Source organism: Macaca fascicularis, chromosome 2 (genome assembly GCF_037993035.2).
Source record: "Macaca fascicularis isolate 582-1 chromosome 2, T2T-MFA8v1.1".
NCBI classification, from domain to species: domain Eukaryota; kingdom Metazoa; phylum Chordata; class Mammalia; order Primates; family Cercopithecidae; genus Macaca; species Macaca fascicularis.
This window is the reverse complement of record NC_088376.1, coordinates 37087770-37104204: the sequence shown is the minus strand read 5'-3', so window position 1 is coordinate 37104204 and position 16435 is coordinate 37087770. Positions and strand designations below refer to the sequence as shown.

The following is a 16435-nucleotide window of genomic DNA, read 5'->3' as shown; positions in this document are numbered from 1 at the left end:
TAGGCCAGACTGGTGTCGAACTCCTGACCTCTGGTCATCTGTCCGCCTTGGCCTCCAAAGTGCTGGTATTATAGGCGTGAGCTACCACACCTGGCCAATACTCCTTTCTAAGCTCTGAGCATGTTGGCACATTTGACTTGGTTTGCTCTTCCTTTGTCTGTAGGCCATTTGATATTGGACCATCATTGAAACAACCCTGTCTTTCTTCTTCTTTTCTAAAAAGCAATCTAATTGAGTGGCATGGGCTCTTTTTTTGAGAGATGATCCGTAGTTCCCTAACATATCTTTGTGTGAAGTTCAGGACAATTATCTGAGGTGTCTGAGCACTAGTACCTACATTTCTGAATAATTTTGATAAGCTGAACTTGCTTAATGATTTTGGAGATAGAAATGAAAGAAAAAATAGAGCTCTATAGGAGTTAGATTAAAATTTCAGTACGGAACATCATGAATTATTGTGGTCTCCATCAGGATTTTAGGCTGGTTACAATGGCTATGTGCATTTTATATGTATGGAAAAAGGAAATTTCTCATTGAAACTGACTTGTCAAATATTTCTCTCAAAAATTGTTTGCAGCATTAGTGCCAGCAGTAGTTCCCAAGGGCTGTCTCAGCCATCCACCCAGACGACTCAGTATCTGAGAGCTGACACACCCAACAATGCAACTCCTATCACCAGTAAGAGTTAATTTAATTCTAAAGCCAGTTTACTAAAGTTGTCTATGCTGCTTCCCAGTGGTCTTGCATGGTTAGTGTTCTTGTGAAACATGTTGTGTAAATCGTATCTAAAGCATGCAAAATTAGGTATGCTCTTCAACTTTTGCTTTCTAGAGCATTGAATGAAACATTCTAAAATTGAGGTGTCAGAAATGAAATTTAAGTTTGCTAGAAATGGTGTGGCTTTGGGGAGATTTCCATAGATTTATTATACTAAAAGGGCTACTAAGTCACTTCTGTAGAAATTCAAAAGGAAGATTTTCAGGTAACTATATTTAATTAACCATTGAGCTACATAAAGACAGAGACTTTAGATTGTGAGGAATTGTTTGATGGTCTTATGGGCCATGATAAAGACTACATTGTTTTTTAATCATAATAGGAAGTTATTCTCAACTGGAGAGTTGAGAATGTCGGATCTGATTTCATTTTTTGGACTGGCATTTATTCTTTAGTAAAATAAGATGAAGAATATCTGTCCTCTACCCAGTGCCCTATTGTGGTTTTCTAGTACTGTCTCCCATGAAAAAGAACCAGGATTTTTTGGAGAAATGGCTGATTGCAGGTCTGGGTCAGGAAGTGAACAAGATAAGCCTGGGACATGTTGCTGAGTCAGATATCAAGGAAATAGCTAAGACTTGAAGAACTCCCACTGGCTAAAGATGGGACCATTCGATCATCAAAATGAATAATGACTATAATAAATTAAGATGTAAAATGTGTAAAAATGCACAAATTTGTAGCAATACCTTGTTTAACAAAATTGTTCATTATGAGAGGTAACTAAGGCTCCAATGAATACCTTACTCTACCAACTTACTACATGAACTGTATTTCAGGGTAACCAGATGGTGGTGGATGAGAGAAAATGTTTCTTTACAGATGATTCTCAGCTAATAAATGTGGAAGGAATTATATAATTAGAAAAATCGCATGTGCAACTCCTGATGAAATAGTTGATTCAGAAAAAGATCATCAGTGATTAAAAAGAAAATGGGGAACTCTGCCATTGAGGGATGAGGCTGTCACCACCTGAATACACTGATGAACTCAGTGTTACTAAAAGTAGGGACCTAGATATTTTGTACCCAAGGATATTATGTACCATTCATGGAGCGTTCTTTTCTCTCCCTACTGCACCCCCTACAAGTTAACCTGGATCTAATCAAGGTTATAGACCTGACTTACAGTTTATAGGAAATACTACTTGAAGAAGTAGAAGCCAAACATTTTCCAGGGTAGCCGACCCAGTTTCTTCAATAAGACAGTGGCAAGAAAAAGGAGGGGGAGAATGCATAATGGAGTAAACGAAATTTAAGGGAAATAATAATAGCAGCTACTCTTCCCACTAATGAAGAAAGAAATATATGCTTTTTAGGAAATACGATAGATGTGAAAGTAGTTTAAGCTACTCAGAACAGGCACATCATTGCATTTGATATTTAGATCTCAATCTTGGCTCATTAGAATGGATTCTTAATTGTTATATATGACCTCAAAGAGGCAGGTAATTGTTGTTACATATGCTAAAATACTTTCCTAAAAAAGTCAAAGAGGCCGGGTATGGTGGCTCACGCCAGTAATCCCAGCACTTTGGGAGGCCGAGGCCGGCAGAACACGAGGTCAGGAGATCGAGACCATCCTGGCTAAGATAGTGAAACCCTGTCTCTACTAAAAATACAAAAAATTAGCTGGGCATGGTGACTTGCGCCTGTAGTCCCAGCTACTTGGGAAACTGAGGCAGGAGAATGGCGGGAACCCAGGAGGCGGAGCTTGCGGTGAGCCGAGATCGCGCCACTGCACTACAGCCTGGGCAACAGAGTGAGACTCCATCTCAATAAATAAATAAATAAATAAAGTCAAAGGAAATAAATTTATCTTTTAAAGATTGTTGCCATCAATAAGAAATTTACTTGTTTGTAATTGTGGCCATTACTGTAAGGAACTAGATAATTTACTTACCATATATATGCTGAAAACAAATACTTTTTAAAAAGGTCAATAGAAATACATTTGTTTACAGATAGAAAAAGAGGAAGAAAAAATTATTTGAAGACATAGTAGCCAAGAATATTCTAAGATAACAGAGCGCAACAGATCACAGATCCAAGAAACTAAGAGAACTCCAAGTAGAATTAAACATAAACATTCGCATGTACTCCACACACCTAGATAGTCTATCACAGTCAAACTGCTGCCAATCAGTGGTTTCAGGTGGTGTCAGCCTACATCCTTTGTAAAGTTGCCCAAAACTTTTCATATGGTTCTCCTGACAACCATCGATGATCATTGCGTAGGTCCACTAATTTTGAGGGGAGGTTTCTTCTCAATATCTGCTAAAGCTAATAAATCATTAGAGATGCCATTGCAACTTCTACTTGCTAACACCAGATTTTCCTTTTATTCTAACATTTTTTTTCTTGAAGTGAAAACTAATTTGTAACTAAATTCTGTTTTTGCTGTCATTGAATTAAGAATGAATGGGAATTAAGGGAACTTAATACATTTGAATCTCACAATGGTTTTGCTAGGATTACCAGAATAATTAAATTGATTATGTATTTTGTTTGTAAACAAAGCCTTTGCAGACAAAAATAACTTTTTGTTTGAAACTTTTTGTTTGTTCAAACAAACCCAACTTTTCAAATGAGATGTTTGAAAAAAATCTTCATTTGAAAAGTTGGTTTGTTATGAGATTATATTAGAAAATCTTTTGGGAGAAAAACTGTCCATAAGAGGGATTAAATGAAATTTCACAGGTCAAGCTTGTTTCATTTGGCTAAAAGGCAATTGAAGTGGTGGTCATGGTAATGCTATTTTTAGGATTTCTTGTTGCAGTTTAGAATTTTAACATTTTGGAATAGTGTTGTGGTGGGCGAGAAGACATTTCTTTAACATTTAGTGTGGGCTTCAAATAACTCTCCTAGTTCATATATATGCCTGTTTCCTTTTATGATTCTTACACTCATTCCTGCGACTTGAGTCCTGAGGTTCTAACTGAACTAGTTGACCCCAATACCATAATAAGGGTATTTATATTGCTTGGTTTGGCTTTGTTGGCTCCTTAGGTTATCCTACCTTGCGGATAGAGAAGAACGACTTGAGAAGTGTCACTCTTCTGGAAGCCAAAGCCAAGGTGAAGGATATAGCAATATCCAGGGAGAGGATAACTCTAAAAGATGTACTCCAAGAAGGTATTTATTATCTCAAAGTCAGTTTTTTAAGTATGATTTAATGTTACCGCTATAAACACTTTTTTCAAAAATTTAAAAACTTTCATCTCGTTTTGTGTCTAAGATAAGGATAAGAAGCAGTGTATGGTTTTTCTCTTACAAAATTATTTTTATTTTTTCTTTATACTTTAATGTGCCTTGTACAACTTTGGTGCAGTTCTTTATTTTCAAGTATATTAAAGCATGTGTATTATTGTTTGCTATGTTTAAGGTGTATTATCTGTTTAGTTTTTATTTAAAATGATTACTACCTGGCAGGTCTCTTTGAAATATTCTAAGTTACCTTCTCTCTGACAGATGACTTAGGGGTTGTAGTGTAAGGAGTGGACATGGGCTTTGGTTTTGGTCCTAAGTTCTAATCCCACATTTTATTCTCTGTGTGACTGGAGAAATCACATAATGTCTTCAGTCTCCAGCTTCCTCTTCTATAAATTTGGACTGCGTTGTCATCTCTTAGACTAGTTATAAAGATGAGATGAAATTAGGTACAGTAAATGAACTAACACATAATAGTGTTTGCCGGGTATTAGTATGCTTCTCTTCCCCTCTCACTGGGCCTTGCTTTCCTTTTTGAGTTGGAGGATGTTGATTAGGGAGATGCTGAAAGAAGAGGACAGAAATTAATAATAAAATACTGCACTGAGCTCTTCATGTTGTTAAATAGAGAATTACTTTTTTACTCCCACCGTAATTCAGCTTGGAATGCTTTGGATACTTTTGAGTCCTCCTTATGTATTCCTTTGCTGGTTGGGACACATTTAGGTCAATCACAACTAAGTCAGGTACTTAAATTGTCCCCACTAGCAAATGGTAATTAATGGAAGCAGATTTTCTGAGATGTCTTAAAATGCATGATCGCCACTTGTTACAGTTGACTGATTTCTAAGCATAACTAGTTTGCAGATCTGTTTGCAATGTGAAGAGAGTAAGTAGACCAGGTAGCATTTCCTAAAGAATAAAAAAAAGAGAGATCAGTTAATAATGTTATGTTTGCAGTTTCTTTTGGGCTCTGAGTGGGATAGAATAGGCAATCTGTTGTAGTGGTATGGTTTGAGAAGAAGGAATTCTGAACCAGGTAGAGTTTTTCTTTTTTGGTCTTTTCAGGCCCATAGTAGTTTATTTTAAAATTCTTTTGATTTCAGAAAAGAAAATATGGTGGCTGATTAACATTTAAAAAGGTGGTCAGGTTCACTGGAAATCTGATAAATGCAAAGAAAACAATAGTTACATGCGATTTTTTTTTTACGTTAGACTGTGAAAAAGTAAAAATAATTTCTAGGTTGACGGGGGTATGGAGGAACACACACTCTTTTACGTTGCTGGTAGGAATGTGAATTGCTGTAACATTGTGGTAAAGTAATATGTACATACATATTTTTGTGTATGTTCCTTATATCCGTTGTTTTTAAGTATATGTAAATCTATGTTTGGCAGTAATATTTAAAAATGGGACTAGGTACTGGGAAGAGGAGACAGGAGATTTTGCAGCGCTGCAGTGCAAGAGAGTTACAAAGCTCAGTCAAGCAAGGTGAACTTGGGTGGAGAGAGAAGGGAGAACCTTTGTGAGGAAGACAGGTCAGGGTGTGTCGCTCTATGTATTGACTAGAGTGTTTGAAGGTATTTACTCAGCTTCAAGCAAAATGTCTTAAATTAAGATTATCCAAAGTCTTTTCTGCCTGGAGCATACAAGTTACTCTGTCTCTAGGCCCCAGTGAGACCTGATATATGGATACAGACAACTCCACCTCATAGAGCGAAAGGCATTAGAGCAAGCCTATTTGTATGCACGGCAGCCGCATCTAAGTGAAACTATTTGCGAGCTTATCTTTTAAATTGTGAAGGAAGGAAAGTAAACAATTTTCTAGTGAAAAAGAGTAAAATGAGATTGATTTTCAGCGATCATCTTGTTTGGGAGCTTTTTATGGGCAATTACAAAATTGGTAATAAAATCTAGGTGGATTTTCTTAGTTCATTTTTAATCACTCCTTCCCCAGCACCCCCAAAGGTCATAACTAACTTCTCTTATTACTATAAGAGTTTTTTGTTTTTGTTTTTGTTTTTTGAGACGGAGTCTCTCTCTGTTGCCCCGGCTGGAGTGCAATGGCGCAATCTTGGCTCACTGCAAGCTCCACCTCCCAGGTTCACGCCATTTTCCTGCCTCAGCCTCCCAAGTAGCTGGGACAACAGGTGCCTGCCACTACGCCCAGCTAATTTTTTTGTATTTTTAGTAGAGACAGGGTTTCACTGTGTTAGCCAGGACGGTCTCGATCTCCTGACCTCGTGATCCACCCGCCTCGGCCTCCCAAAGTGCTGGGATTACAGGCATGAGCCACTGCGCCCAGCCTCTTCTCATGCTAAGAGTTTTTAGGAACACATTTTACTAGTGAACCGAGAGTCTAATTGGCTTGTCTGAGACCTTCTGAGGAGAGAGTGGTAGAAGGAATGGAACCTAGGACTGTCTGGATCCAAAACTTGTACCCCTTGGCCTTCCCTTGAAGCTACTTTTTAAGGCTCTGCAGTAGAGAGGAAAGTTCATTTTTGTCTTTTCGTCATTTCTCTGAGGCTAAGCCTAGAAACTCATAAATGCCATTGTGGATACTTCATTACTGAGCTCCAGTGCTCCTGGCTATATCATTAGTTTATTTAGTATAATTCAGAAAATTTTCATATACTTAGTTTAAATATGGTGTTTCTGAAAACAAGGTGTGTAATAGTTACAAAAAACTTTTTAACAGTTGTTAAAACCAAAGATTTGGGTCTTTTTACTCTAGGGCTAGAATAATGTTGTTGATCACATATGCCCTTGTTATTTTTGTTTTATATTATATTGTGCCAGAAAGTTTCGTACCATAATTTTATGAAGGTTATATGATCTCATTAATTATTACTTTTCCTTTTAGGTACTTTTGGGCGTATTTTCCATGGGATTTTAATAGATGAAAAAGATCCAAATAAAGAAAAACAAGCATTTGTCAAAACAGTTAAAGGTAGGATCTTTTTTCCATAGTATTTCCGTGATGCTCTTCTGTCTCAGGTGGCTCATGCCAGCAAAATTCTATCTCAGTTCCCCAGTGTGTGCCATACCTTTTAAATCAATCCATGTTAATTTAGCTTAAAACAAAAATTATCTTATAGGAGCCTAATTGTTTTGGAAATTTGGGTGGTTCTCATTAGGTATAGAAAAACAGAAGTCTGCTAAATTAAGACATGAGACATTTGTTAGATATTACTCAGTTAATTGCAAGTCAAACTGCATCCACTTGATTTCATTGTTACTATATCTAATGTTGGTATACTTTTGCAGGTATAGCCATAGTTGGAATTGCTGGCCTAAGGGTGTGTACATTTAAAATTTTAATAGAGCCCAGGTGCAGTGCTTACACCTGTAATCCCAGCTACTCAGAAGGCTGAGGCGTGAGAATTGCTCAAATCCAGTAGGCGGAGGATGCAGTGAGCCGAGATCATGCCACTGCACTCCAGCCTGGGCGACAGAGTGAGACTCTGTCTCAAAAAAAAAAAAAATTAATAGATATTGTTAGATTGTCCTCTAAAAGATAGCACTGGTTTATATTGTCATGAACAGAATACCTGTTTTTACTAAATATTATTCTTTTGGGCCATCATTTGAAATGTGATACCTAATTTTTAATTTATTGATGTATATAAGTTATTTAATTAAAGATTCCCTATCGAGATACTACAGTGTTACTTATGCAGGCATATGGCTTATTTCCTATTACTGGTAGATTAGCAAGACTTTAAAAAATATTAGAATTGTAATTACAACAGATACTTGTAAAAGCTTAAATAATTCTGAATTAAGAGCTGCATGCAGTGGCTCACAATTGTAATCTCAATGCTTTGGGAGGCTAAGGCAGGAGGATTGCTTGAGCCCATAGGTTCAAGATCAGCCTGGGCAATATAGCAAGACCCCTGTCTCTACAAAAAAAAAAAAAATTAGCTCGGTGTGGTAGCATATGCCTGTGTCTCAGCTACTCAGGAGGGTGAGGTAGGAGGATTGCTTGAGCCCAGGAATTCAAGGTTGCAGTGACCCCTGATCATGCCACTGTACTCCAGCCTAGGTGACAGAGCAAGATCCTGTTTTAATTTTAAAAAATGATAATAGTAATTCTGAAGTAAGTCTTATTTGCTTATTTAGAGAGAAAGAAAAATGTGATAATTTATAGGGTACTTAATGTCTGTCAGGTCTGATGTAAATTGAGAAGGCATAGTAATAATTTCTAAAAACAAATTTGGCACTTTGCCTTCAGAAACTGAAGGGAAGACTAAATTCAGTTTTATGAGTAAAAAGCGATAAAATTTTACAGTTTATGAAGTTAATTTATAAGAATTGTTTCTAAATTTACTTAAAGGAATACATGGGAAGTACGAAGGGTTTATGTTTATTGTTTGTAAAAAGTTGGCTTGTGCCAATCTAACAAAAAATCTTTGGAATTGCTTTTAATTGAACAAAGTTGTTTGTTTAAGGCTGCTGCAAATACGTCCATACACACACACCTCTTTGATCTTGTCTAAATAAATGGTTTAACTTACTGTATCATTCAATATTTATTTTATTCATTCACCCCTTCCCAGCACCAAAAACACTTTTACAGGGGAATATTTACGTTAGGTCCATCCCTTCTTGTCCTTTGACTGAGACCAAGTGTAAGTTAGGTCCCAGTAGGTTTTCTAACTGGGAGAGTTTACATATTACTTTTTGTAAATGTAAAATTTGAGCCATAAGGTTATTAAACAACAGCCTTTTGTTACTCTTTTCTCATTTTTTTTTCCCTAAGGAGTCTCCTTAATTCAAATATTTCTTCTGGGGTTTGTAAGTATTCTATAGACTGTGTGGAACTGAGCTATTATTGACTTGTTCTGAATTAAGGCAGGAGGTTTTTATACAAAGTTGGGTTGATTTAGGATTGGAAGGGGAGATAAAAGGAAATAATAGTGATAAGAAAACACAATGAGTATACTTGGACTGTTTCACGAGATAAGACTTCTCTTTCCGTATATGCTTGACCTGTAGTCACTGGTTGTTTCTATGCTTTACCTCTGTAATTATAATGTTCTTTGTGAGTTGTGCGGAAATAAGAGAAAGCACAGTGAGTCCTTATGGGGGACAGAGGGGAAGTGCGTTGACCAGGATACTTGCCTCGAATTTGTTAGAGAGATAGCACCACATGACTGTCTCTGAGATTGATTATTTTGGAATTCTGTTTTTAGATTTTGTTGTAGCCACATAGAGCTGACCAAAGTCTCACAAATCTGTATGCTTTGTTACATGTTGCACAATTAGAAGTGTAGCATAAAATACAAAAAAAAAAAAAGTGTTTTAGAAAGCACTGACCTTTGCCTTTAGGCATAAGTAGAAAATTGGAGTTTGACTTTTTAAAATATTCATAATTTTTTTACAGAGACTTCATAGATACTCCAGTATAAATTTCTGGAGATTGAAATTAGCAGCCTGAATCTTACACAGTAAATATTGTGAAATTGAATTCCATAAAATAAGCGAATCAGTTTGGGTTTATTGGTATTAAATTCTTATTTTCTTTATTGTAGCTACTAAATTTTTATAGTTTTGTAAGTAAACAAGTGCTTGTTTTTAAAAATCATTTTGTGCATCCTTGTAACTTTTAGAATATATTTAATTAGTACCCTTTTCAAATGTATACATCTTGAAGATAGACCTTTCATTATGTAAAATTAAAAGACTATTGAGACTGGGAAAGGAATCCAAGAAAATGAGTTTTTCTTACTAAATGGATAAAAGTTATTTTATCTTCAATTGAGTTTTCTTAGATCATCATTCAAGCGTCCTTTGCTTTAATAGAACATGCTTATCAAAATTAAAAACTTGAAAAAAGTAAGTACAAAATGACACATTCTGAAATTACCATTTGTTGTACTTAGATCTCCTTACCAGTTGAGGGAATAGTAAAGTCTTTTTAACTGGGCGGGGACCTCCAACTATTACTAGTTTTCAGTCTTGAAAAGATCCTACTAGCCCCCAGTAGTCCTGGCCATAATTTCATTAGAAATTATTTAGGTTATAGAAAGAGTAATAAAGGCACATTCTGCCATTTACTAAGAAATCCCACATTTTAAGCAGTTTGTAGACACGTAGAGTTTATTCCGGCACACATTGGTATGAAGCATCTTTTCCAAAGAAGTATCGAATGTTTCAGATCCTTGGCTTTTTGTCCACCCATTTTACATTCCTACAATAGTCTTAACTAAGAGAAGCTGCTTGGAAAGGGAACACTTAGTAGCGAGTAATGGAAGTGAAGCAAGAGAAGTGAAGTAGGAATGAGATTCCAATGGGTAGATGTGGAAGTAAATGAAATTTGAGATTTCTCAGCTTTGACAGTTCCACATTTAAAGACCAAATGTGACAATCATAGTATCTGAATTCAGTGGGATGGGTTTTATTGTTGGTTCAGCATTTTCCTAGGTGGGTCTAGAATATGAATCTTGGCTTTGCCAGTCTTTCATATTTCTTTCTGCCTCTTATTGCATTGGTCCGAAGCTTTATAAATTATTATTTAATTAATTTATTTATAGCCAGGGTCTCACTTTGTCGCCCAGGCTGGAGTGCAGTGGCGCAATCATAGCTCAACCTCCTGGGCTCAAGCAGTCCCCCTACCTCAACCTCCTGGGCTCAAGCAATCCCCCTACCTCAGCCACCTGAGTAGCTGGGACTACAGGTGTGCGCCACCACACCCTGCTTACTTTTTTTTTGTAGAGATGGGGTTTCACCATGTTGCCAGCCTGAGCTTTACAAATTGTTATTGCTGTTTTTACTACTGATGTAAAAATTCATTTTGGGTTTCTTTGAAAGGGTTTTTAAGAATAAATAGTATTTTATACTATTAAGTTTGTTTTAACATTTAAAAACTATTTTTTAAAATTCAAACTCACTTCTTATTTGTTTATTATTATTATTTTGGGAGACAGGGTCTTGCTCTGTTGCCCAGGCTGGACTGCAGTGTGGTGCAATCGTGGCTCACTGCAACCTTGACCTCCTTGGCTCAAGCATCCTCCAGCTTCAGCCCCCTCAGTGGGTGGGACTGCCAGTGTGTACCACCATGTCCAACTAATTAAAAAACTTTTTTTAATAGAGATGGGGGCTTGTTGTGTTCCAACTCAGGCTGGTCTTGAACTCCTGGCTTTAAGTGATCCCCCTGCTTCAGCCTCCCAAAGTGGTGGTATTACAGGTGTGAACCACTGCACCTGGCTGCATTTGCAATTTTATAATAAGAAATATTCTTTTCAAGTAGTGGAGAAATTCCTTTTTACTATTAAGGTTGTGTTCCCTATAAGATGAGGAATCCTTGTGGATTTGTACAAATATTTGAAGGCCTAAAAATTCCTTTGGAGATGTAGACTTAAAGATATTGGTAAATTGCATTATCATGTTTTTGTTTCAAAAACTTTGACCTAAAAGTTAATTTGTTCTGTTTTGCTACTTTGGACCAAAAACCGTAAGTTTAGAAGCTAAAAGTAAAATGGCATAATTCTAATTTTGGTTATCATATGAAAGTTAACTAATTTTTACTACTGTATTATTAGTTCTTTTTGTTTGTTTTTAACCACAGAGAAGTAAAAAGAAGCGAGCAACAGAATATGCCATAATCTCCAATCATACCTTTTGTAGTCATTTTATACCTGTAATGTTTGTTGGGTTAGCAAGTATAAACAGAATAGAAAACGTAAATTCTCCCATCTTGAAAAGTAGCCATCATACATAAACAATTCCTTAATATGTAAGAAATATTAGGATATGTAAACACAAGTTGTACCTTGTTTTTGAAATTTAATATACCTTAGAGATCTTCCTCTGTCAGTACATATAGCCCTATCTCATTTTTTAAAAGTAGCCACATAGTATCCCATTGTGTCAGTTTAATTAGTTCTTTGTTAATGGGTACTTTGGTGGTTGAGTTTTTTGCCACTGAACAGTGCTCTTGTTACATTATACATAGATGAGCTTTTGTGACTATATCTGTTAACAGTGAGATTGATGATGCAAGGTATATCTGCATTTCAAAATTTTGTTACATGTTGCTTTCTCTATCTATCCAAGGTACTATTGATGAGCCTGTTTTCTCACACTGTTGCCGAAACTCTCAATAGTAGATAGTGGAATTTTTTGTGTTTCAATTTGACAGGGGAAATGGCATCTACTGGTTTAATTTTCACTTCTTTACTTAGGACTGAGGCTATCAGTCGTTTTGTATTGTGTGTCATTTGTTTTTTTTTTTCTCAGTAAACTGTGTGTTTATATCCTCTGCCTCTTTTTCAAATTTTTTCCTTATTGATTTATATGAGCTATTTAAATAGGAAAAAAGGAAGTTAGCAATATATATGCCTTATGTGTTGCATATATTTTTCCAGTATGTAATTGCATTTTCTGCTTTGTTTATGGAAACTTAATTGATTTTAATATGAAAATTTCTGGGAAAATTGACTTGTTTAATGAGACTGCAGTAGAATTTTTATCTAGATCTATTTAGATTTACCTGTAACTTATAATGAAAACCTACCTACCTTATAGTCCAAGATAATTATTTACTAATAGCAGAAAATGTTAATGCCATATATGTAGTATTATTATTCAAGACAATTTCTTTTCTTTATATATAGATCAAGCTTCTGAAATTCAGGTGACAATGATGCTCACTGAAAGTTGTAAGCTGCGAGGTCTTCATCACAGGTGAGAGGAGAAACCACCAGCATTTTGGTGTTGAGCGTGGCAACACTTGATGCTGCATCATTTTTATGTGCAGGACATTGTGATGACTTCTGAATTGAACGTTTTGTGGAATAGCTTAATTTTTTTTTTTCTGAATATAAAAGTGAAATGCATTCTCACTGTACAAAACTTAACAAAGTATAAAGAAAACAAAGAATAGTATGTAAGCCCACATCTAGATAATCATAGCTAATCTAGCTAATCTTCCCAGAAATAGTTTATACATTTTATGTGCATATTTCCCTTTACAAAATAGGATGATTGTTTACATATGTTAAAAAATATTTGTTATGAGATTTTGAACGTATAGGACCTCAAAGTCAAGTACAATAAACATGAATAAATTTTCCTTCTAGATGCAATGATAGTTAACATTTTGCCATATTTTCTGTGTTGTGTATGTTTATGAGATTTATATCTCTAGATATTAGTATCTATATATTCGTGTATATAAATATTTTACCATAAATTAGACATCTGAGTACTTTTATTGCATATCCAGCATTTATTTTCAATAAAAAGAATATATTTTTCTTTATAATCATAATACCATTGTTGTCTTTGACAAAACTAACATGCTTCTTAATTTAACAAAACAGTGTATCTGACTTTTGATGTTGGCAACTGTAAATCCATATAGCCATTTAAAGAAGCTACATAGTGGTCCACTGAATGGACGTACAGCATTTTATTTAACTAATTTCTGGTATACAATCATTATGCCATGGCATGATTTAAAAAAAAATACTTATAGTTCTGTATGAAGACCTTTTTCTTTTTGTTTTTTCTTCTTTTTGAGACAGAGTCTCGCTCTGTCACCCAGGCTAGAGTGCGGTGGTGCATCTCAGCTCACTGCAATCTCCACCTCCCTGGTTCACACCGTTCTCCTACCTCAGCCTCTTGAGTAGCTGGGACTATAGGCGCCCCCTACCATGCCCGGCTAATTTTTTGTATTTTTAGTAGAGACGGGATTTCACCGTGTTAGCCAGGATGGTCTCGATCTCCTGACCTCGTAATCCACCCGCCTTGGCCTCCCAAAGTGCTGAGATTACAGGCGTGAGCCACTGCACCTGGCCATGAAGACCTTTTTTAAAAGCTTGATATTGGTGCTGTTCACAGAACTATAACAAAAACTTCTACCGTTTGAGCCAGAAACAGCTTAAATATAACATCATAATGTGTGACAGTATCAACATTAGAGCAAGTTTTTTTTAAAGCACTATGTAGAGTCAACATAATTTGTATGTCTGCTGAAAATTTGATCACATGTTTAAAAATAGAACTGTAGTCATCCCTGTTGGAAGATGTTTATGGGCTTCTGAAAAAATACATTTTAGTTTCTGTATAATTTAGACAGTTCCTTGAGTTCTGCTGAAAAATAAGGTGACTACCCAGAGTCTTACTCTTGAATTTGGTTATATTTTGGTTCATATTCAAAAGAATTTGAGGACCTAAAAAGAATGTAGCCACAGTAAGATAAATAAAATGATAATGAAAATGAAACTGAGTTTTTGGGCATTGTGGTGGTAGAAAAGAAAACCAATAAGCCAGCAGTAAGGAGAACAAATATTTTTACTGTAACTGAACATAAAACATCTCCTAGCTTCTGGGCAACCAAGGGTGAAGGAAACGCTAAAAGTTGATAATCGCAGTAGCAGAAGGGAAGGAAACAGTTGGAATATTGTCCTTTTTGGCAGTGTTGAAAGTGCTTAATGGTCTATTACACTGACTCTAGGGAGAAGGGCCAAAGGTGTTTAATCCTAGTGTATACTGTTACCCTATTACTTAGGTACCTAGCCAATGTTTTTACCCCAGTGAAAGGTTTGCATCACCTCAGCACAGACATGAGTAGCAGGGATAAGTGTAGAGAAAGCCAGAATTTTCCCAAGAAACAGTTTTATATTCACTGTAGCCCTAAAGATGCCTTGGCTGAAAAATGCTCAGTGCAAGCATTTGCCGTGTTGTGTCTCATGCAGTTTTAGATTGTAAGGTTTTGCAGCATCCCACCAGGATGAATTAGTAGTCTCAGGAGGTCCTTAGGGGATGACATGACATACTAAATTGGGGTTATTTGATACTGGGCATTCAGTCCTTGAGGAAAGTCTTGTAAAGGTAGGTTATAGCTTGATTATGCTTAATAGTTCTTCCTTCTATGAGGTGATAGCAGGACTCCTAGTTACAGTGAATAAAACACATTGTCAATATGTAGAAAGTATATTATTATTTCCATTTGCTGTAGCAGTTCATTTCATTTTTAAGGTGACCAGGGCCTATCACACATTTGGTTTTGATCCCTGATATGTATAGACTATTCATAGCTATACTTATGTATTTGTTTGTTCATTCTTTTATTCTAATTCATTCAGTACCCATTTTGCACTTGGAACTGTGTTAGGTAGAAAGAATGAAAATGAAATGATCTTCAGAGATCATATTATAGAATTTATCAAGTAAACCCAATACATTCAGCAAGAAAAGACACCTGTTTTCAGATTTTACCTTTGTAGCTGGTTGTGGTATGTAATACAGCATGTTTGCTTCATGTTTTAACATTCCATGGTTAAGGATTTTACAAGTATTGAGGTGTTTTAAAGCATTTTGAAATCCTTTCTTTTCACACATTTTCCCCCTGGAATTTATGAAAATAATTTTATTATAAGTGAAAATAGCTGTATAAATAAAAGATATCAACCTATTCTAATTTCATTAGAAGTGCTTCGTGTCAAAGTACTCTTGAGCTATTTCTGCTTGTGGTTTGGCCCCTTCATTGGCCCAGGGATGCCTGATGGTGAACACTTCCACCAAATGCTCACAGCTCTCCCTCTGCAAGCACCCTCAAAAAGACTGAGAATTAGAGGCAGTTCCTACATCAAGCCCCACAGAACCTACCCTTCCTCTACCTTCGTTCTTCTCTATAGCACCTCCTGCTTTCATTTACTCTTCTTAGAGATCCAGACCTTCCCCTTTATCCTCCTTTTCATTATAAAATGGGCAGAATAAAAAACAGCCATTTGTACTTTGAAACATTTTCATGAAGTTTGTTACCTCTACCAGTGGATTTTTAATCCTATGGTAGTGGAATAAAAGATTTGACCTCATCCAGCAAATCTAATGGATAAAATGCTTTAACTCTGCTAAATGAATTTCAGTCACAAAGAAAGAAACAGAAGTAATCTTTGGTGGGTTAAATAGATTGGGCAACAGTGTTTACCCTGAAATCATGGTATGCCCAAGTTAATCCTGAGTGTAAACCCGTAGTCATTTTGGTGTTCGTGGGAGTTGGTGGAAAGGGGCTCTGTAATCTCCCATGTGATCTCCCTTGCTCCTCTGGAGAGAAAGTCTAGTGGTCCGGGGTAATGCAAAGATTATTGAATCAGATGAAGATTGTATTTTTTCCTCCGTGTACTTGCTCTTTGTCCTTGGGAGGTTACCTAAACTTTCTCTCCCAGCGTGGATTTCCTTGCATATAAACTGGAACTCCTAATCGCTGCCACTCAAGTGGTTATAGAGAGATTGCCTGTTACAGGTTTACTGATCTCTAAGTCCTCATTTTCCCACCTCCTCAGGGTCAGTGCTTTCCATGTTAGCAACTTCTACAAATATGAGGGGAGCACACAGCTTTGCCACTTGTGCATTGGTGATTGTGCCACGGTTTTATAACTGGGGTTTAAAAAGTGATACATGCTCAATTAAGATAATTTTTAGGAAATGCAGAAAACAA

General features: G+C 36.2%; 1 protein-coding gene across 2 annotated transcripts in view; it reads left to right on the top strand.

Annotated features, from left to right (window-relative positions):
• The window catches only part of RYK (receptor like tyrosine kinase), a 91365-nt gene that overhangs the window by 54099 nt on the left and 20831 nt on the right, over positions 1-16435 (top strand). Inside the window, exons 7-10 of one of the 2 annotated variants that reach the window (XM_015445101.3) lie at positions 578-678; positions 3786-3911; positions 6851-6937; positions 12606-12675. In XM_015445101.3, coding sequence (XP_015300587.2) covers positions 578-678; positions 3786-3911; positions 6851-6937; positions 12606-12675 — 384 coding nt within the window. Of the gene's footprint in view, positions 1-577; positions 680-3777; positions 3912-6850; positions 6938-12605; positions 12676-16435 lie in introns of both variants that reach the window. The other variant, XM_065539928.1, reaches the window with a different exon arrangement.